This window comes from Ascidiella aspersa, chromosome 1 (genome assembly GCF_963924565.1).
Source record: "Ascidiella aspersa chromosome 1, kaAscAspe10.2, whole genome shotgun sequence".
Classification (NCBI taxonomy): Eukaryota; Metazoa; Chordata; class Ascidiacea; order Phlebobranchia; family Ascidiidae; genus Ascidiella; species Ascidiella aspersa.
Window position 1 is genome coordinate 5,018,755 of NC_139447.1, and position 22,145 is coordinate 5,040,899.

At 39.7% G+C, this 22,145-nt stretch overlaps 4 protein-coding genes and 1 non-coding gene across 6 annotated transcripts in view; 1 reads left to right on the forward strand and 4 right to left on the reverse strand.

Moving 5' to 3' along the window:
• LOC146166684 (uncharacterized) overlaps nt 1-22,145 on the reverse strand; it is a 142,487-nt gene that overhangs the window by 67,205 nt on the left and 53,137 nt on the right. The gene's annotated exons all lie outside the window — the stretch shown is intronic.
• On the forward strand, nt 895-10,797 carry LOC146166688 (uncharacterized). Of its 2 annotated transcripts, XM_083388948.1 has the most exons (8): nt 895-1,738; nt 2,140-2,329; nt 3,361-3,578; nt 4,781-5,066; nt 5,587-5,721; nt 6,154-6,291; nt 7,268-7,514; nt 8,610-10,797. In XM_083388948.1, the coding sequence occupies exons 2-8, from the start codon at nt 2,170-2,172 to the stop codon at nt 8,848-8,850; spliced, it is 1,425 nt and encodes a 474-aa protein (XP_083245074.1). In that variant the 5' UTR covers nt 895-1,738; nt 2,140-2,169; the 3' UTR covers nt 8,851-10,797. The 2 variants fall into 2 exon arrangements, with proteins under 2 accessions (XP_083245074.1, XP_083245155.1); XM_083389029.1 differs by lacking the exon at nt 895-1,738 and having other exon boundaries at nt 1,774-2,329.
• On the reverse strand, nt 11,140-14,172 carry LOC146166689 (uncharacterized). The gene is made up of 3 exons (XM_083389952.1): nt 13,986-14,172; nt 11,902-12,000; nt 11,140-11,387 (listed from the first exon to the last, which is right to left on the reverse strand). Exons 1-3 carry the CDS (start codon nt 14,068-14,070, stop codon nt 11,254-11,256), a joined length of 318 nt encoding a protein of 105 aa, XP_083246078.1. The 5' UTR covers nt 14,071-14,172; the 3' UTR covers nt 11,140-11,253.
• On the reverse strand, nt 16,658-19,053 carry LOC146166690 (equilibrative nucleobase transporter 1-like). Its single transcript, XM_083388720.1, has one exon. It carries the CDS (start codon nt 19,045-19,047, stop codon nt 17,536-17,538), a length of 1,512 nt encoding a protein of 503 aa, XP_083244846.1. The 5' UTR covers nt 19,048-19,053; the 3' UTR covers nt 16,658-17,535.
• Trnat-ggu (transfer RNA threonine (anticodon GGU)) lies at nt 19,196-19,270 on the reverse strand. Its single transcript has one exon. It is a non-coding gene; the product is annotated as a tRNA-Thr (tRNA).

Consider the following 22,145-nt stretch of genomic DNA (forward strand, 5'->3'; position numbering starts at 1 on the left):
TTACTTTCCTGATAGGAGTTACCAAGTTGCCAGCCCCCCAAACTGTGTTGTTTTTTCACAATTTTTTAACTATACGCAAATGCATTTTATTTTTACGGTTCCGATGTCTAAAGTATCTAATATGTCTTCCTCGTTTGGAGAAAATACTTTTCAGCCCAAAGGAGTAGTGCGGATTTATGTCCAGCATGTTTTCCTACCTAAAACAGTAATATTTTAGAGGTATATGTCACACAGTTAAAACTTCGCTGTAATAGTGTTTAGGTTAGCCGCTAGGTTGCGCTAAAGTTTCCAATTTTTCAATTTTTAATCGCGGTTGACACGCAGACGATACACAAAAAATACAACTACAACAGACGTTCCGAAAAACACAGACGCACAAAGTGACTAGAGAATATCGCATGCATGGAACAGAATTTTATTTCCGGAATTTTAAATACTAACTTCAAAATACAAGCAAAATTACAGCTAATAGCAGCAGTTAACTAATATTAGCCCGCACGAGGGCGTAGAAAAAGGCACCCTTCCGCGCTAGGGTTCGCAGTTGGTGGTTAAGACCCTAAAATACCCCACCTGCGTTCAATCCGGAATTGGTCGCTGTGCTAAAGTTACACAAAAAGCAAAAGAATTAAACGCAAATGCCGTTTAAAATGACAGCATAAGTTTAAAGCTAAAACATGGTAAAATGTTACTAAGTTACATGAACTTATTTAGGCACGGTTGCGCGATAGAAATCAAAAGCATAAATGTAACCAGATGAACAGTTCCAAATGAAATAAAATTAAATTAAAAGTTTCCCAATGACCGAAATTGACAGGTTGTCAAAGAGCGTCACAGAAACTCGATATTCGGCTCCATTGTAGCGTCAGGCGAGTAGATTAAATTTCTTTCGTTACTCCAAAATCATCACTCTACATTGCTCTTCTTTTCTCTTCTTTTCTCTCCAAACCACTTCTCTCTCAAGATCTCTTCCTTGTTTACAGGAAACGCTTGAATGGCCACTAGCAACGCGAAGTTATACCCAGTCAAAAACATGACGTTGGGCAAAGGCTGAAAACTAGTCGTGAAGCTATGGCTTACGACAAAAAACAGATGTCCATACATATTTCTTAATAATAATATAATAATAATTTGTTCACTAAGTGAAAGGGACCGTCGCGCTACCAACTGAGCCATGCAGGCTCACAGAGGAGCAACTTCATATTGAAGGGGATCCACAGTACCATTTCATTTATTTAATGAAACATATGTAGGCCTACACACATACGTGTTTAACAACTGTGATCTGGCCCTTCTGAAGCTGCTTTTTGACCAACGATTACGGCTTTGATATCATTAGTACACACCGAAAGTCATCGCAGACTCACTGAATCTGTCGAACAAAAGGGCTGGCAAAGGCAGGCAGCAAAGAGTCTGCGATGGCTTTCGGTGTACTTGTTCACTTAGCTTAGAAAAAAGGTGGTAAAAAGTGGGGTTTTCGGGATTTGTTTTCATTATTGAAATTAGGATGCAAATTTCCAAACATCTTTCAATGTAATTTTGTTGTTGAATGGCCCTGGTGACCGACAGCTGCAGCAAGCGCATTCGCTTTTAAATTATTTGGCGGCCAGAACGCGAAGCCTAATTGAATTAGAAAAGATTCCAGGTGCAGCCGCTGACGACTGTTTGTGTAATACCCATTTCTTTTCTTGAAAGGAAATGATGTGAATCGAAGTAGCACTTTGGGCATTTGACTATACAGGTCATGTGATGCATATTATGAATTATTTACGCTTGTGTAAAATTATTTTAAACTCTTCTGAAAAACTTGCTCAGTTTGCTGTACTTTTGTAAAAAACAGTTTTGCTGTACGACGTAATAAGAATATCAAAGCCCATACAGAAGTAGGTATCATTTTGGACGTTTCGAATAACTCTTTATTCATTTTCAACATAGCTGATACCTACTTCTGTATGGGCTTTGATATTCTTATTACGTCTTACTACAACCTCCAACCATTATGCTCCAAAGTTTTGCTGTACTTTTGTAAAAATTAGTAGCTTCGAGGATCTGTTTGTTTCGATTGCTTTTCAAGCGACAGGCAGTGACAAAAATGTTCGCCGGTGATTTATAACTGCATTTCTTATGAATCGAAATCTTCAGTGACGGAAAAGCTGTGACTTACAAAGAAAGATGACAGAAAGTGGTTCGATATTAACGGATCTTGAAAAAGCCTCAAAAGAACACGAGCATGAAGTGGTAATCGAATTTGGAACGGATCGCTTGATCAAATGGCTGGGTGTCTACGCTTTAGCGTTCTTAGCTGTCGTGGCCAAAATCGGCGAGCTGGCAGGTAAAGACAAAACTCGGACCGAGCTCATACCGTAATAACTGTCAAACTTTGTCTATTTTTTTTATTACGAATAATCGTCAAACACTATAAACGTTTTGCTTTGGTTACCTGTCATTTCATGTGAAAAAATCGTGACCTGGTAATTTTAGGTAAAATAACGTTTAAAGATTACCGCGTTTTTCTAATGTCCTATAGCCTGACTTTGAAAGTCAGGTTGGTCATTGATTCCTAGAAACTAATGTTATAAATTGTTTTACGTATTTATGGCTGGGGACGTGAATTAGGCTAAGAGTGGTGTCTTTAAATAGACAAAACAAGTGTTTCTGTAGTTAGTAGCCATAATCTGGTTTAATCAGGCTGACTGGTTTTGGTAAGCCTCTTCGAAGGCATTTTGAGTGCTATATATGGGTGCTGTTATGGTTGGCCGGTACGACTCCAGAAGGGCTTGATCACAGAATACACATTGTGTACATGTACGTTTCACTTGCACCTTGACTGTTGGCGCATATCCTAACGCAGTGGTCGGCAAACTGTGGGCCGCGGCCCAAATTTGGAGCCCAAGGTCATTTTTAGTGGGCCGCAGGTTACTTTTAAATAGTTTAGTGTTATCTTGTAGTTGTGGGCCGCGTGATAGACGTACAATCATTGCACTTTATTTTAAAAGTTGGTGTGACAAGGAATTTTTAAATTGGCTCAGCTTGGAAAGGCCCACGTGCCAAATGTGGTCCTGAGAGCCTGTCGAACTATTTTTTTGCCAACTTGTAATTGAAAAAATTTTCGCGCTTCGCGCGTATATTATTTTTTCATTAATATGTTTTACAAATACAATATGGTACAGCGCAGTGTTTTGGGCATTGAGGCGCGGTATAATATTTCACCTTGAAATAAAATACCCTGAATCCGCCACTGTTTTCATAGTGGTTTAACGTAGTGGGCTTTCAATAGCTCTGAAAAGAGTATTCTGGGCCGCAACAAACAAGTTTTCCGACCACTGTCCTAATGCATAATTAACGACTCGTTGTTTCATTCAGCGGCCAGCCTTACTTGCTATCCGGCAAACATGACTTCGGGGCCAGATCGCGCCTTCATAGAGTTCGCCCGGGATTACTGTTGGACTGGCAAAGTGCAGGAAAACGCGACGTCATCGCCTTCTTGCCGCTTAATTGACGGCGACCAGCAAATACTTTTGGAGAACGCAAACAACCTTAAGTTGTTCCTGAAGTGGCTGCCCTACGTCATGCTAGCTCAGGTTATGATTTGGTTTGTTTATTTGAACAATTTTCATGTTTTGCAGAGAGAAAGACTATGCATGAAAGTTTTTTTCTCTGAAGAAAAAGTAAATTCACATTTGAAATGTGTTTTTTAACTTGTGAATAAAAACAAATACGGGATTTTTTAATTTTTTTAAGTTGTGAATAGTATATTACTGACATTGGAGCGACAAAACGTTTCGATTTGTGTTTGAGGGGTCAATGCAATTACCAACTTTAAGCCATAGTTCAAAGCCACACACGTACTGTATACAGGGCTACGGAGTTGGAGTCAGACTCGGGACTCGAGTCCCGGGTCTTACGTGCGCATACGCATTATCAAATTTCGCCACTTACAAGGCCGCCAACAGCAAATTGTAAGTGTAAAAGCAAATGGTGCAATATTTTCCAACCGTGTGTTGTGGGTGGATCAGCTATATAACACCTCTATGAGTGGATTGCTTAATATCCACGTTATTTTAGTATTGTAAATGGGCGAAATGCTGGCTGCAGTGCCATGCCGTACTCGGGACTCGGGGGTCGGATTCCGGTTAATTATTTTGGCCGAACTCGGACTCGGGAGTCAGACTCAGGTTATTTCAAACCAACTCCGCAGCCCTGATTGTATGTTTATGTTGTCGCCATAAAACATTTTTTTATCGTCATGCCTCAGGCGTCCTCTTGTCCCTTCCAAACGCCTCTTGGCAAGCTCGATGATATTTCATGGTTTTCGTTCGTCCCTAGCTCAGTGGTTCCAAATTCCGTGGCCCTATTTTTTTTTACAAATATTATCGTGGCCCATCGCTTTTTTCACCTCTTGTAATGACTATTGCATATTGATTAACAAACGTTTGCCAATATTTTTTAAGATTATTTATCCCTTGCAACAAATGGAGCTTTAATAAGTTTCTAGTTTGTCAAAGTTAAACAACTCGCACGCACAGTTTTTACAAGATATTTTACATATGTCAAGAACTATTTTAGTACCACAAAATGTATAGTTATATTTTCAAATTGCTCTATAGCCCACTTAAAATAGACTGAAGGACAACTAGTTTGGGAACCGCTGCCCTAGTGCTGTGTTTGCATTGTTTGGCGACAAAAAAACATCCAGCTTAAGTAAACCTACTAGACCCGTATGTTCTTAAATATCATTACAATGGTAGTACACGTCGCATAACAACGTTCTTTCTTCCGACAGGCGTTTCTCCTCTCTCTTCCCATCGCCTACTGGCACTTCCGCGTGGGGGCGCGCTTGGTCGGGCACCTGAAGTTCATGCAGCTTTTGCTGATCGAGATCTTCGAGCAAGTGAAAACGATAAAGAGCGGCTACTACACTAATGAGAAACCTTACGACGCGTCCGGGGCGAATTTCGACGGCTGGAAATCCTATCCTGATAAAACGCACTCGTCAGCATTATCCAATGTTGGCCTTTCAAAGCCCGAAGCTAGTCCAAAGGCTGTTTCTGTTGAAGATGGCGACGCCGGTACGTTACTCACTCGCAGTGTTGTAAACAAGTTGTTTTGAAATGATTCATGCTCCAGTCAAGTCATTTGTAAAATAACTTAAGTCCAAGTTAAGACGTTTTTGAAATAAACCAAGTCCAAGTTATTATTAGAGCAAGTCTATTCCAAGTTAAGTCCTTGTCATAAAAATTAAACGTTAAACTTAATTTTAACCCAAGTCATTTTTTAAAAGACTTAAGTCAAGTCATTTTGTGGCCAGTTATTTTGTCCAAAAGACTTTAGTCAAGTCAAGTTATTTACAAACAGTAACTTAAGCCATTACAACATTGCTAACTCAGTTCATGTTTTTTTCTTTTAAGATGTTTTATGGATTCTAGATTGAGCCATGTTTTTGTTTTAGTTTTGTATGATAAAGGAAGCTTGCGTGTTTGATGCATTACAATTTTCTTGAAAAACCTTTTGCAACCGGACGCGTTTCAAATTGCAAATCAGCTTGCGGTCACCATCTTTTGTTTAAAGTGTTACGTGTTTCTCGAGCAGGAGTGTCAACGCCATTGGTTGCCGACCAAAAAAGCGATAGTCCTATAACGCCTCAGGTGGAAAAAAGAAAGTCAACATTATCACGTGGTACAACTAGTGATTCGAAGAAGGAGGGTACACCTGTTCGTCAGCAAGGTGATTCAAATGAAAACAAAACGAAGTTTATATGTCAATAACCAGTGCTTTTTAACCCGTGGGATGGTACCCACTTGTGCGGATGAAAAACAATTGTAATGCGTATGACGAACGTCTTGCGGATGAAAGCGCGGATGAAATTGGTGCATATTATTATTTTTCAATATGTGTAATACAGTAATCAAATAATAATCTGGTGTGCCCACTTATGCGTTACATGTGCAGTAATATAGTCTCTCAGTGGTTCTTTCTGGTTTTAAGCTATCTATTTTATATCAGTCAAGGCTTACGGTGTAAATACTCATACCCTATCATCGTTTCGTGAGGATAAAAAATTTGTGAAATAACGAAGTGCGAACGGCTCTTTTAATGGTTGAAAAGCACTTAAGCCATGCTTTAGTTTTTCTGCAACCGTTCATTCTGACTCCATAGTCAAGCGGCTAAATGATTGGTGCAGCAGAATGGCTCCGTGGAATATCGCTGATGGCGAGATGAAAGATCGCCATTTCTTTTCCATGCTCTGCTTCGAAAACTTCGCCTCTCTCCATCACTTGCCTTACATACTCTCGGGTAAGTGACGTAGGTCATTTGGGAAAAACATCATCAAAACTCCCTCGCGATATGCGGATCCAAATGTGCCTTTTTCCATAACCAATAGTTTTCTTCGTTTCCAATCTCGTTAGAACCCAGTGTTGTGAGCAAGTGAATTATTTAAGTACACTTAATTAATTGTTTTGGAACTTAAGGTTGAAGTCGTTAATATAAAATGACTTGATTGTACATTAATCTAAAAAAATTAAGCAAATAGAAGTAATATTTTAAGTTAATTGGAATATTTACATCCTGTTAGGGCTTAATCATGAGGCCAAAAATAGGAAAGTTGTATAGTGAATGTTTCAGTGTTATAATGACCTAAGTCATTGGCTTGACTTAAGTGCACACTTTTTTACATGATTTTACTTGACTTATGTCTTTTGGGTGAACTGAATTGACTTCACTTAAGTCGTTTGGACAAATTACATGATTTGTACTTGACTTAGGGTTAGAGTTAGAGTTAGAGTTAGAGATAGAGCTAGAGCTAGAGTTAGAGTTAGAGTTAGAGTTAGAGTTAGAGTTAGAGTTAGAGTTAGAGTTAGAGTTAGAGTTAGAGTTAGAGTTAGAGTTAGAGTTAGAGTTAGAGTTAGAGTTAGAGTTAGAGTTAGAGTTAGAGTTAGAGTTAGAGTTAGAGTTAGAGTTAGAGTTAGAGTTAGAGTTAGAGTTAGAGTTAGAGTTAGAGTTAGAGTTAGAGTTAGAGTTAGAGTTAGAGTTAGAGTTAGAGTTAGAGTTAGAGTTAGAGTTAGAGTTAGAGTTAGAGTTAGAGTTAGAGTTAGAGTTAGAATTGGAGTTGGAGTTGGAGTTGGAGTTTCAAAATTTGCGCACATTGTTAAAAAAGTGCGCACATTTTTAAAGGCAGTTCAAAATGTGCGCACATTGTGCAAAAAATTATCGCATTCCCTTCTCCGCTTAATGGGCTTAAATAATCCTATCTAACGCCATTTCCCTTAAGTGTTTAAGGTGTGTGGTCACACCGAGGACCAGGGAAAAGCCAAGAAAGATACGAATAAATTCCCGCTGCTGGAGAGCATGCTGCTGATCTGGTGCGATCCCAAGAACCTGGCAGACGTCTTCCTCCTTCGGGTCTACGCGCGCAAGCAACTCTCCATCGCCTTCCTCTCCCTCGCCATGCTCCTGGCGCTGCTCGCCTGGTTCTTTGCCGACGTCATGTATGACATCATGCTCTCCGACACATTCTGGTGAGTGTTGCGTCAGACCGGGTGTGACGTAACGTTATAATGGCGCCATGAGATAAAGCGTTAAGCTTGTCAGTCGAAGCTGTACTTTCTTAAGGCTGACGGCAGTGATGTAATGACTTAAGTCAATGACTAACATATTTTGGTCACAAAAATAGAGATTTCATTCCTTAGGCTACCTCTGCTTGTAGCCTCATTAGGTATTTTTTTATTAAACGGGGTCTATCTTTAATTTTGCACATAAAACAATTTGCTTACTATGTTGCGTTTTGGGTTGTTTTTTTAGTTGAGTTATTGCTCATAGGACGACCAATTTTAATAGTTTAATTTTTATTACAAGCAGTTGACTTGGAATCACCTTGTTGTTTATTTAAAAAGACTTGACTTGGACCAAATTTATTTTACAAAAGAGTTGTTTTGGACTTAAGTTTTTGTACAAAGACTTAAATGTGTGGGAGCGAGCCACAATAAAAGATTATATATTCAAAACGAACAAAACGAGTAACAGTAACAAATCTGACTCCACGATGAACAGTTTACAAGACTGCCAATTTTGGTTCAAATGCCAGCGCTTAAATACAGCATTCCAGCTGGCGGTAATTATTTCGTGACAACACGATGCAAAAATACCGGAAATTCTAAACAATTTACGAAACACGAGTATAGCAATATGTTGACAGTTTGAAGAATACACACAGCAGGCTGGCGAGGCGACGGCACAATTCACCAGACTGTTTTGATTGAATGGCCAGGAAGTGACCCAATTATAGTTCCAAAGTCCAAACTACTCCAAATGGGACTTAACTCATTTAAAAATAACTTGTTTATAATACTGATAAAAGGCACGATTGCAGCATAATATGTAAATATTGACCGCTAACACGTTTTGTATACAATTTTGTGCGTTTTCTTTAGAGTTGTAGCCAACTAAAGCAACGCCACAAAAAAAGGAATACTAAACGTGCTAGCGCTCTGAATCCAATCTACACCCGGAAACACAAAATTAATAAGTACTCAATTTTGTTTAGCCCACATTTAGAATACCGAGCTATGCACGCAACGGCTTGGCAAAACATTTATATAGGTTGTTTTCAACAGGTGCGAGATTCCCTACCAGAGTGTGTGTATGCTGTGCGCGGTCAAGCGTATCAACGACACGCTCATGCTCTTCACTATTGACGTCACAATCACGCTCATTGTGTTCGCGCTCGCTGTGTGGAAGTGGCTGGACGTGCAAGGCAGCTTATGTCGCGAGGCAGCCCACTTTTTCGACGTGCTTCAGAAGGACAACAATCTGGCGCTTCAGACTGCCAATTACCAAGCGAAAAAGCATGGCTAGCACGCACCTGATCCGTTAGAAATTGGTGCATTTCTAAGCAAAAAGGTCAACGACAATTTGGGCGTCCAAAGGCAGAACATTTTGACTTTTAGACCTTGAGGTCGTGGCAATGCACTAATTTGGACCTTTAGGTAAACTCCCGACGTAGATAAAAGGCCAAGTACTATTAAACTTAATCTTCTTATGCACATTTGTTAAGTCAAATTAGTGCATTGTCCAAGACCCCAAAGTCTAAACGTCGGACTTTTTGATCCTTTGGATGCACTAATTGTCGTAGACCAGGGGTGTTCAAATGATTTCTGCCATGATCCACCACAGTCAAACCTGACAACATGATGAACATATTAGACGCGCTTTAATTTTTATGGTGCTTTATTTATGTAAACGCGATAACTTTAGTTAATCTTGTTTAGTATTTGTTAACCTTTCGAAGTCAGGGCGCACGTGGCGAGCGAAGAGAGCGCGATTTTTTTAGGTGTACCGACATTTCTTTTAAATTTCTTGCAAGTTGTTAGTACATTGCCGAAAATACAAAATGTTAAAAAATATATGTCCAATATTTTTGAATGCGTTTTCCATTAACGGTAACGAAGCGCTGATCTAGAAAGATGATTCGCGCGAGGCGGGAAAAGTTTTCGCACTTACGTAGTTAAAATAGTCTAAAAGTATTTGAAATGGACTCGTATCTAGTTTGTCAAAGAGGCGGCGGACCGAATGAATTACATTGGCGGGGCGCATCCGGCCCGCGGGTCGTAGGTTGCCGACCCCTATTTCAGACTTTAGGTCTTACAATAGCATCGAATTAGGGCTTTCTATCGCTTACTGATATCCTCCAACGCTCACAAAGATTAGCATTTGGGAGTCTCGTTCTATGCTCGATTTTTTACAAAATTCATTAACACTGACAATTGGTATTCACATGAAAACACTGTACAAAGTTTATTTTTTTACTACATTAGAAGATCCGCACAAAATGCTGAAAAGATCCGGAACCGGATCGCGATCCGCCATTTGAACATGACCGTCGTAGACCTTTTTGCTTAGACCTGCACGTATAACGAATGCGTTGAGCATGTAGTGAGTCTATTGGTCCGTTTATAACGGGTGAGTTTACTCCTGTTGTGTTGTTTCAGTCGTCTTCTTCTTGTGTCTGCTTATATTCTTATACAATCAGTGGCAAACCGTTTGATTTTTCATTAAACTATTTATTTGAAAAATACATAACTTCTTAACTACTAATATTTCAACTTGACCTTCATGGACCCCCTAAAATTAGTCCATGGATCCCCTGGGGGTCCCACTTTAAGAACCGCTGATCTGCTCTCTTCATCAGAGACCGCTCTGTCTCTTGTCAAGGCCAGGTCTGACTTCTCTGGTCTTCCTTGTTTCCCTCTGCTCTGCGACCTTCTGTGATGGAATAAACAATACAAGCTAACACCACACTCGTAGTCGGCAATATACAAAACATGTATGATATGCCCTACAAGCATCTGCGTTTCACCCAAACCCATTTGTTTAATGTAAAAGTCATTTTTCAGTACAGACCTTCAATTGACGTTTTTATTTCTGTAGTCTAGATTCTAGAAGACTCAAAAGCTCTATATTTATATATCGGTCGATTGATTTTATACCGAGAGGTTGATTTACATGTTCGCGTGGAAATTTGTAGGACATTAATTCCAAATAAAACGTATGTGAAATGGTGTTATGATTCTGGGTCGTCTTTCAAATTTCAATTTCAATACACAGCTCTAAGGCGCCTGTTTCAACCGAATATAGCTATGTAGTGCTATGCCGTATACAGCAAATTTGTATATACGTGATCAAGTATATGGTGTATGTAAAACTTATCGTGTTTTAGTTTGTTAGCTATAGCCGCATTATTTTAGTAGTTTAAAATGCCTTTTAAAATTCAAATAAACGTGGAAAAAATTCTTTATCTTGGTGCCGCAATTGCCATTAAATTGTTCATTTGTTTAAGCGCGAGATATTTTTACCACGATATTTTAGCCATGCATTTACCACAGGCGCAAACGTTTTTGGCCACGCCGCTATTTATCTTAAATTGCTTGCAAGGTTTTGTCTCATGATCCCAACAGTTAAATATTTAAATATCTGTGGAATCAATGAGCTGAGCTGAAAGAAAAAACAAAAGAGAACAAAATATATGTTTTACCTTTTAGACTGTTTGTCACATTTGCCAGCGGCGCAACTGGCAGCCTTCCATGGCGCACCAGTTAAGAAGCGTTAGCCTTACCATCACATAACAATTTTCGTACGATAAGGTTGTTGGCACGAAAGTCACGTTTATTTACAAGTTGCAACGCTACAAAAAGCTTTTAAATTTTCAAACGCTACATTTCTCAACATTTGGTATATACAGATATTGGCATAATCCTGCTCTCAAGGTCTGAGCACAATGTAGATATCTTCGTCACACTGGTGACTTATCTGTAGCTTGTGCTTTGTGTCAACCGTAAGCTTCACAAAGGTGTCAGGATCAAACCGGCTTGTAGGTCCGAAATACAGTTCTTGTCCTGAAATTCAAACGACTGCTTAAGCACGTGGGTATTGACCACTAGGACTTGTACGATAAATATCTGATAACTTTGCCCCCCCCCCCCCCCCAAAAAAAAAAGAAGAAAAAAAACAATTAAGAATTAAGTGGGTATATGTTGAGCAATCGTGTATAGTATAGAATGTACATTTTTTGCTAAAGGTAAACCTATTTTTGAACCACAATTAGAAAATCGTTTATACGTCAGTACGACATATTTCTCCTAGCGCACCAGCCATTAAGGGTTGAACGTTTAAACAAAATCGTTTCTGTCGAGTTGTACAGTAAGGGGCGGACTGAAGTCGGTTCTTAAACATCCAATCCTGGTTGAATATTATCTCGTATGACGTCTTAACTTGTATAACTAAGATAAATTAGCTTTTAAAATCTTGACGTGACCGCCCGCTTGAGCTTTCACTGTCTTGTATCTTGCAATGAATAGAAGGGGACCGACCGCCTATGGACTTTACAAAAATATACTTAACGATATTTACCGTCTCCTACTTGGACGTGTTCAGTAAGACTCTTTACGAACACGTTCGACAACAGCATTGTGGTAAACTCACTGGAATCCATCGGTTCGACCCTTTCACCTGATAAAGCAACAACGCGTTTCAGAAAAGTACCATGGCGCATATTTTTAGGTAAACCGTGAAAGTCAGTTACACTAGTGTTTCGCTATACCTTTTTTGGCGTGCGGCTCCCTACAGATATTATAAATAGTTCGCGGTACCCTTGCTCGTATTTTTGCTAAGTGGTTAACTGTAACGTTACAATAAACGAGATTACAATACAGCACATTAACTGTGCAACAAGGTTGAAAAACCTTTTTAATTTTTTGCACTTTTATCTTACCGGTACACAAGTATATTGTACCAAGAAGCTTAACAATAGAGCAAAAAATTGGAACCGCTACAGCAGCAGCAATCGATTGGTGGGAACTGGCCAGGTAAGAAATATTTTAGCATGATGAAACTGTATTCATGTGGTTTAATTTCTCATTATTTTATACGATTTAATGACAGTAGGGAACCTTTTGTCACCTACTACCCTTCAAAAACATTTTGTAATATCAAACATGATTTCCTTTTTGGCGTTCTACTTTTTTTTTTTTTTTTTTTTTTTTTTTTATACACTTAGTAGTATTCTTTTTTTCCGATTTTTCCCGATAGTAAGTATAGCAGGGGGTGGGGGCAACCAAATTTTGTTACTTGGTTAACCGTTACGAGCCACACCTAACACAAATGGAACAAAATGAATGGCCTATCACTCCATATCCTACCAACTCCACAAAGCGATCGCGCGAAGCGCGAACAAAGTGCCTTTATTTCGTTAAAAAGACAAAATTTAAATATAGAAGAAGATGCGACGCATTAAATGAAAAAAATACACATTTCTAGATATAATGTTGTATATCAATATTATTTGGGCATATTTTTGCGTTGTTTCAAAACTGTTACTAAAAATACAAACAGTCTGATTCGAAATCGCAACCGACAATAATCCATAACTTAACCAAAGGAAATCGAAATCAAATCATAAGTGCAACATGAACGTAAGAGCCGCATATAACTGGGTGAAGAGCCCCTTGCGAGCCGCAGGTTGGCCACTCCCGAAGTATAGGATTTGTATAGTCAAACAACCACTGCAGTATAAGTCAAAGATTATAATCGAACCTAAAAGTGTTATTACCACAAATAATTTTTATTTTTTTATTTTTATTTTTTTGTCATATTTTACGAAGGCTGCGGAGTCGGAGTCGGACTCAGGACTCGACAGAGTCGGTTTGTTTAGCTGGAAATCGGTACTCGAAATTCTCATAACTTTAAATGTGGCACAGCATAGGATATTTTCCAACGTTTTATTGAGAGCGGATAAATTGAATGACACCCCAATAAGTGTATTGATGAATATTCACCTACTTTAATTACGGTAATTGGCGGATACAGGCTGTAGTGTTAAGTTTTAAGCCGTTAACTCGGGACTCTGGTTATTTTTGCAATTTTGGCCGTTTGTTTTGCAATTTGGCAGTCAATTGCAATAACGATGGCGCCACCTGCCGACTAAAAGCAGGTCCTTCGAATATATTTAAATAACTTTGTATTTTGGTCTGATTCTGAACTGTGTTATGTTCCGTTTTATCCTATACTTACATACACATTTTACCCTGTACTAACATATACTTACCTATAGTGACTGACACCAACCCGCTACTACTAATAAACGGTTGAAACGTTTACTTTCGCCTAGGTCAGTTTGAACTCGGGCCCTACCTCCGTGGCGACACCTGCTCCCTAGTGGAGACAGGTTGTCAGAGGGCTGGCGCAGAACACTTCTGCCTAGGTCAGTTTGAACTCGGGCCCTACCTCCGTGGCGGCACTTGCTCCTTACTGACATAGGTTGTCATAGGACTTTGCTCAGAAATTCACGGCCTCTTCTTGGCCAATGGGAAGAATCGAGCCACTATCCTTAGCTACCTTCTTTACTTTCACTTACTTTAGTTTAGTTAAGTTCACCATTGGTGGACAAAAAACAAATATTAAAAAACAAAACAAAATCAGCGTGTCGTTAAGCTAACCTTTAACAATGTAAACGCTCATGTTGTCTTCGTCTTGGCCGTGGACGATACGTAGAGCATTTAGTAGGATTGCTGCGTTCTTCATAGAAGCGGACACGCCAGCCGTTTTTTTTTCAATTTTATGTTTACCTTTAGAACAGATATCAAAAAATTATTTGCTATGCAAATCTGGCTTGTAATGTTTTGTGAATTGCAATGCCGCTGAGAAGCTTAACCCGGTACAAAAATCCTATTTCACACAAAAATAATAATTAGTATATAGCAGTTAAAAACAATTGAGTATGCCCCCACTAACAATTTTGGGTATTTTTTAGCGTTTTCAAACTATTGTCAGTCGCTTTGATATGCTGTGTAAAAGTTTCGACGGAAACTGTTCAATTATTGCGAATCTGATGTACGACTGTTTTGAACTCTAGCTAAGCGCTTCGCTTTACACAAGTTCATCACCCTGGTAAGTATTTGATTTATATTATCAGGTAATCACTATATAGTTGCTTGGGTCACTATCGACCAGTTTCCTAGCTAACCGATCGAAACTCCATGGTTGTAATGACTTAAGTCATTGACTTGGCTTAAGTGCATTTAGGTAATTGCTTTTAAATGAATTGACTTGACCTAAGTTTTTTGGGCAAAACGTCTTGACTTGACTTAAGTTTTTGGGCATAACGTCTTGACTTAACTTAAGTCTTTAGGACAAATGACTTGGCTTGACTTAAAGTTGTAAAACAATTTGCTTGCTATAAGTTGCGTTTTGTGTTAGCTGAGTTACTGTTTATTTACCAATTTTAAAAGTTTAACGTTAAATTTTTATGACAAGGATTTGACTTGAAATTGACTTGCTCTAATTATGACTTGACTGGGACTTGACTTGTTATTTATTCAAAATTAACTGACTTGGACTTAAGTTCTTTCAAAATGACTTATTTACAACACTGCGAAATCTCTAGTCTATATGTATTGGCAAAGGCCATCAGATCAGGGCATCCCAAAGTAGGGAACGCGCAACTTAGTTTTTCGTGTCGCAAATTATTTTAAACGAGTATTACATCTAAATAAATCGTTTTTTTTTCTCTGACGATATTGAAAAAAAGTGATGAAAATGCTATCCCAGCTGAGTTGTACATAACCCTCCCAACTAAGGTAAGCAGAAAACGAAAAAATTTCTTTTCATCACTCTCTAAGTAACTTTAAAAGTTGCTTCGCCTAAAATGGAGTAATTGACTGAGTTGGCTATGTGTGCCATTCCCTGATGAAGTCTTTCTGAATAGTTAGCCGAAACATTGACTGAAAATGTTTGGCAAACTATGATAGAGGCTATAAAGTATAATTTTCTAAACACGCCGTGCTGGGGGCCTGTTATATTCTCAGTCCTGAAATTATTCCTCGCCTTACACGTTCTTGCCTTTAAATCTATAATATATAATATAGTTTATCTTCACGAATTCGATCTAGTGTTGCCAGTCGCTGTACTTTGCGTCGCATGTACCTAAGTTTAAAATTAAATTACTAAATCGAAACTCGGGCCAAATAATTCAATAGTGTGGACTACATGTTCCCACAGCGCTCCTTTAGTCTTGTAATCAGTTCCTAAAAGGCTTTCCGACATTGATTTTCCAGAATAAATGAAAATCTTTGAGACAGTTTTCTTAAAAATTCTGCAAACGTGATCTTGCAGGAACTAATAATATTACCAACACATGGTAGATACGATAATGAACACCCTAAGTTTGCCCAGTTTCAACGTACAAGTAAATTTTATATTGCAATAGCTCTAAGTTTGTGGTTATTAGTAAATTCAAACAAATTAACCGCGCATTTTAGTAAAGCTCTTCTAATCGTTATTAGCATAAACATGAAGTCTTTAATTCGCATCACGTACGATAAAGTACATAAAAAGCTGTCAAACTTAAGACTACTATTATTAGTGTCCTTCTCGACAGTCGCCACTGCTGCTCTTCTCTGGCTGAAAATGTGTCGACACAACATTTTGAAAATCACCTCACTGCTTAATGGACTCCCATCTTTCTTTCTTTCTTTGAAACTCTTCTCCTTCGACAAAAAAGAAAAGAAGGGTATTCTCTTTTAATTTGCCAAGTGTTTCTTTAAATTAAGTAGCTCCAAATATTTTGTGACCAACTAATCCACGGAAGTTGCGGGCCAGGGGTAAACCTTTACCAAATGGAAGTTAAGTACCTTACGCCACCATGCGGATAGCAAAAGTCTTAATCATCATAGGTGCATCTACAGTAATCGTGTTTTTACATTCCTATTTTGTTTTCGTACTTGTTTTAGAACCAGTTTTATTTAATTCGATTTTAGTTTAACAATTGAATTTATTAACAGTTATTGACTTTGAGAATTTAATTCTAGTAACACATTTCATTTGATGTGCTTCATAAGTATTGAAGACACTTGTCTGGCTCATTACAACACGAGATTTTTTATTTGCGGAACAATGGCTTCTATGGTGCAATAACTCCCCTACTCTGATTTGATTGTGGTCAATAATGGCTTTCCCTATACATTTGGTTTCTCCATTTTGTTTTAGATGCTTGATATGAAGAGTTTCGTTTAACACTCCAATGAACGGCGTGCACATGTAATAATACCCAAAGTGAAAAAAGGTAAGCCTACAAATTGTAAAAATACAGGAGAAAAAAATATATGAAATAAACAACGCAAAAACACAATTAGGAAATGGACTTTCGAAACAACAACATTTAAACTAATATACGCTTTATCAAAGATTTTTAAATCATGTTTCGCTACGTCACGTGAGCCGTTTTAATTTCCAAGAGCGTCGCACATTGATTCCGTTTCAGATGTAAACTCAATTGCGACAATGAAATGCTTGCAAATATTTTAATGTTATCTTATGTCTTGTGCATTTTTGTTTCGAAAAAAATTGCAACGAAACACATACAGCGATTCATATTCATATTCTGGTAACAATAAATGGTAAAATTCGTATCGCTGAGTGCTTCGCAAGCCCCATATAAACTTTTACAAATGCGCTGCATGAAAAACGTTGACAACCTCTGCGCCATATAGACAGTTGCCCTTTCTCATATTTTGACCAACTTTTTAATTTTTTTTTCTGATGAAAGCTTGCGAGATTCTTGTCATTCCAGGCAAAAAATTTTACTAAGAGACCAATGCGATAAACACGAAGAATAAAATAAGTGGTAAAGAACACATCTTAATATCTAAATAAAAAACGAAAATTAAAGCGTTGAACGACGAGTTATTAAAGGGCTTGAATTCATATGCACGTTTGGCGTGGAGAAAGTTGCAACAAAAGTCCCCAATCTACTGCACTTCAACTGGTATAGCGTCCAATGTAGTTGTTCACTGTTTCCTGAATTTTCGATTTTCTTCACATTCAAAACCCCTTAAACTACCTCACTTTGGGACTTACAATTTCGCTTTCAATTGCCATCGTCGGAAAATTTGATAATATCGTAATTTCCCGTTTGAGTTAAATAATAATTTGCAAAACTCGGAAGCGCAATATTACCAAGTTGAAATGACGATGGCGACCTGTGCTAGATTATATGTGAGCAGGTTTGCGTCTAGTGTTTTCATCATTTGAACTGACCAAGCTCCGACTCGGTCCAGCCTCGTTTGAAACAAACAGCTCTGCCTCAATCCTTTTGCGCGCCATTCGCAACACAAGCGGGCAAACCAAGGCGCCCGCGCTTAAAACGGCGCATGCCACTCTAACGCCGACAAAATCGGAGTTCTGCAGCGCGTGGCGCATCATCAGCACACGCAGGAGAGAAATAGCGCCTCCTAGCGCGTAAACGGCGCCCGACTGCGTGGCCACTTGGTGGCTGGGGAAGAGCGCAGAAGTGCTAACCAGGACGCAAATGTAGCAGGTGACGCGTAGGACTGGCAGCAGCATGATGGCGACGTACTGCGACGTCTCGCTCGGGATCGCCGCTGCTGTTGAGAAAGCGAGGCCAACGCAGGCCGAGAAAAGCGCAAAGGCGACGGACGATCGCTGGCGTGCCTTCTGCGCGTTGCCGTCGCACCTGGCCTTGTAGAACCTGGTCAGAAGATCGTCCACGAGTCCCGCAAAGAGAGACGCAAGCCCGCCGACCAGCGATATTACTCCATAGGCAACTTTAAGGCGCTGCTGCTCCGCATCGCCCAGCGTGTCCGCGTAGGCGTCGAAGCTGCCGATGTAGAACAGAATGCTGAGGTTGGTGACGGTGAACTGGATGAAGACACAGGCGTAGAGTGCCGTGCCGAGCTGCGAAAACAACTTCAGTTTTCGCACAACAAGCGCGACCGGCTTCGGCCCGACATTCGCCAAGGCTCGTCGTTCACTTCGGTTGCGTCTCACCCGCAGCCCGTATTGATAATCGGGTGGCAGGGGGTTTGGTATTTGGTCGCGCGGAGATAGGAATAGGTAAAGAAAGCCCATGAAGATCAGCGGCGGGCTGAAAGCATAGAATAGAAGGGCGATCGAGACGCCGCGGTCGTAAGCCATCTGCACGAGCCAGAAAACGACCGCTGAAGACACGAAAAGACCGTTGAGCACTGTAAGCAGCGTGGAGCGTGAACTTGGAAAGAGGTTGGCGAACTGGAAGTTGACCATGTAGCTAAGGGCTCCGGCGGCGGCCAGGCACAGGAAGGAAGGCAAGAGAAGCTGGGGGCGCCCGCCAAACGAAAGCCCGCAAAGCACGAAGGAACCAACGTACAGCGGCGTGCTGAGCCCCTTGCACAACCAGGTACCTGCCTTGTCTAACAGCAACCCGGCAACCAGGTACAGCAGCATGTTAAGCGTTGAGGATGCTGTGAAGATGAAGTTTAGTTGCTCAGCCTGGGCTTCACAGCTGGTCGAGTTCCTTGTTTGATTGACAGCTTGCGCCAAGAACGCCTTGTTCATCGGGCGAAAGCTTGACACGTTGTGTCCAGCGACGTTCGGGCAAAGCTCGCTGTAGAAGCCTTCGTCCTTTAGCACAGCCTCGAAAAAGGGCCAGCCGTAAAGCGTGCCCGAGTAGAACAGGTTCTCTACAAGCGCAAGCATAATGGCTGTAACGTCCTTTAAACGCATTTTGGACCGATTTCCTTTCTCTATGATATGTAGCTATATGCCTGTAACATTAAAAGCAACATTGTTAAAATAAGTACAATAAAAGCCATTGCAGACTCACCGAGTCTGATAATCTATGATGCAAGCAGGGCAGACTAGAAAAACAACTAGCCTGCAGTGAGGTTCGAACTCACGACCTCCGGTCAAACCGGGACCGTCGCTCTACCAACTGAGCTATGCAGGCTCAGAGAGGAGCGAGTCGAGAAACAACCATAGGCCAATGCTTGCTCAATCTGTTAGTACAAGCAATTCAATTGAAGGGGATCCACAGTACCAACAGGCTAGTTGTTTTTCTAGTCTGCCCTGCTTGCATCATAGATCAACAGACTCGGTGAGTCTGCAATGGCTTTCGGTGTACTAATTATACGTAAGCCGCAGTCGTTGGTCAAAAAGCAACTTCAGAAGGGCTAGATCTCAGTTGTTAACACATATATGTGTGCATGTTTTATTGTTAAAAAAAGATCCGAAATTACTGTGCTTTATACACCGGACAAGTTGCGCACAAGTTAAACTAAAGTATTACGGCGCTTAAACGGTAAAATCAGTACTCATAGGGTTGGCCGAAATGATATTGATTTTTCTGACAAGTTGGTCTAAGTTCAGTTTGAGGACACCACTTGAAGCAAGTAGTTTTGGAATATATTTTGAAAAATGTGTTGGCTTCTGGCAGTAGTTCTCAACCTTTTATGGCTTACGGCACCCCTCAAAAATATTGAAAAGAAAAATGGGATCTGGAACAACACAATCGAATGGATCTGGAACAACACAATCAACTTAAAGCACGTAGGAAAAGGTCGTTTGATATATTAGTCTATAATCACATACAAATAGTTGTATTAAGAAGCTTAACAACTGGCAAAAAATCAGATTCTAAAAATTCTCAATATCTATCTGCACCTTTGACCATTAGAAATGGCACAGCAGGGCGCCGCGGCACCCCGGTTGAGAACCACTGGCTTGCTGTGTGTTTTGCGTGTGAAGTATTTTATCATAAACCAACTTGCTTTTTATACAAACGGTTAAATTTTGTATCTATATAGATTCATGGCACGGATGATCAACGGTGTCGCAGACTACAGTTTGGGACACAATTATCAAAGTAGCTGCTAAGAATAAGGATTGACTTTACGTTCTCGAGCAAGACGTTTATTGAACAGTACTACAATCAATATAAAGCAAACAGCCATGCACACCAAGTGCTCACGCATAAGGCAACAGCTGGTCGCTAACGACGATATTGCAAACCGTGCTCAAATGCGTCCGATTCTCTCGGTATCCACCCGACGAAAGGCGGTACAAGACCACACAACACAAAACCAAATCAAACACACAGATATCACACAGCGCTGGGAAAACTGAGGCGGTAAAATTCACACAAAGTCCTACCTCCCCAGAAAACCAAGTCGGCGGGTAGACGATCCTAACGGCTATTCCCGCGGCCAAACGCATTAGTTTGGCACAAATGGTCTACAATCACTATGTTTGTGACAAACGGCTAACATAAATTACCAGTCAATAGATTGAAAACAATGACTCACGAAACCTATAGTTTGAGTAGCACTGATCTAGCAGGCCATGCCCCTCCTAACTTTATATATTTTTTAGTAAGTAAATACAAAATAGTTTTATTTTAGACAAACGTAAACTATTTTTAATATAATTTTTTAACTTGTTTTTGTTATTGATATGTTAAATGGCATCTTTAATCAAATTAGAGTATAAATTCAATAACCAAATCTTATTTATAGACTGAAAAAATCACTACTCTATAAAATCTACTTTACGCTTAGTAAGGTTCATCTACATAACGCTCAGTAAGGCAGCAATTGAAAAGGCTTATAAAAACTTGATGCCCCACCTAAGGAACATAGACCCCATAAGACATACTTAAAACTTAGTGCATAAAGAGATTTTGGCTCACACTTTCAGCACATTAAACATTGACGTTCAGTAAAACGTTTACTGTTGGCTAACCAAGCATACAATGTGCTTCGCTGCTCTTGCAATAGCCTACTTCTAGTACCCTAACCGCACTTGGCCTGTTTAGATAAATCGCGTACTTTTGCTCTGAGCAATGGTAAACAAATTGCTGTTCCGGCTCCGTTTCGTGTACGACGCTTGCAACTTGGTTAAACTCTAAATAAAAACAAAAACTGGTTCGTGTCGTTTCCGTTGTGCATTATTGTTATGTCGTTTCAATTGTGTGCAAGGCCGACTCACCGCTTAATCGACACAGCAGTCGTCTGCTTCTATTTATGGACTTCGTGTTAATTTGTCGTGCAAGCCTATGCAGTTGACAGTTTGGTTTCACCATTCACCGCGATTCGTTTAACAACATGAATTAAAGCAGCGTCAAGAGCATTTTTTTAGAATGACATCGACCCTCATTATTGATTGTAAAGTAATCTGAATTATAATAAATTCGATTAAGACTTGTCATGTTTTTGAATTTGTCGAAGACCGCTTTTGGGTTATACTTTTTCTGAACTTACCAACATTGGAAAGCATGAAGTTATCGTGCGTGACAATGAAGTTATCGTGCGTGACTATATGAAGTTATCGTGCGTGACTATATGAAGTTATCGTGCGTGACTGTATGAAGTTATCGTGCGTGACTATATAAACTGTTATGGGGCCATTTCTGGTGTCCTACTGCAGGGTTTCCCAGACTTTTTTGGACCACGGACCACTATTTTTAAATATGTTGTTTCGCGGACCGCTATACAAAGCAAAAACTAAATAAAACCAAATTTTATATATTTACAATACTGACAACGTCAATGGGACGGATGAGATTGCTTCCTTCTGCTTAAATCATTAATTCATAATAAATTCAAAGCCCGACAAGTAAGATTTACGATACTGGATAGCAAAAGCTTTCGAAATCAATCAGTTGTGAATAACTGCGGCGATTTTTTTTGGGTGGGTATACCGGCATTTCTTTCAAATTTCTTGCAAGTTTTTATTATATTTCAAAAATAAAAATTTAAATCTATGTCCAATATTTTTGAATACGTTTTTCCGTTTGTACTTTTGTACGCGACGCACTTTGGTTCTTG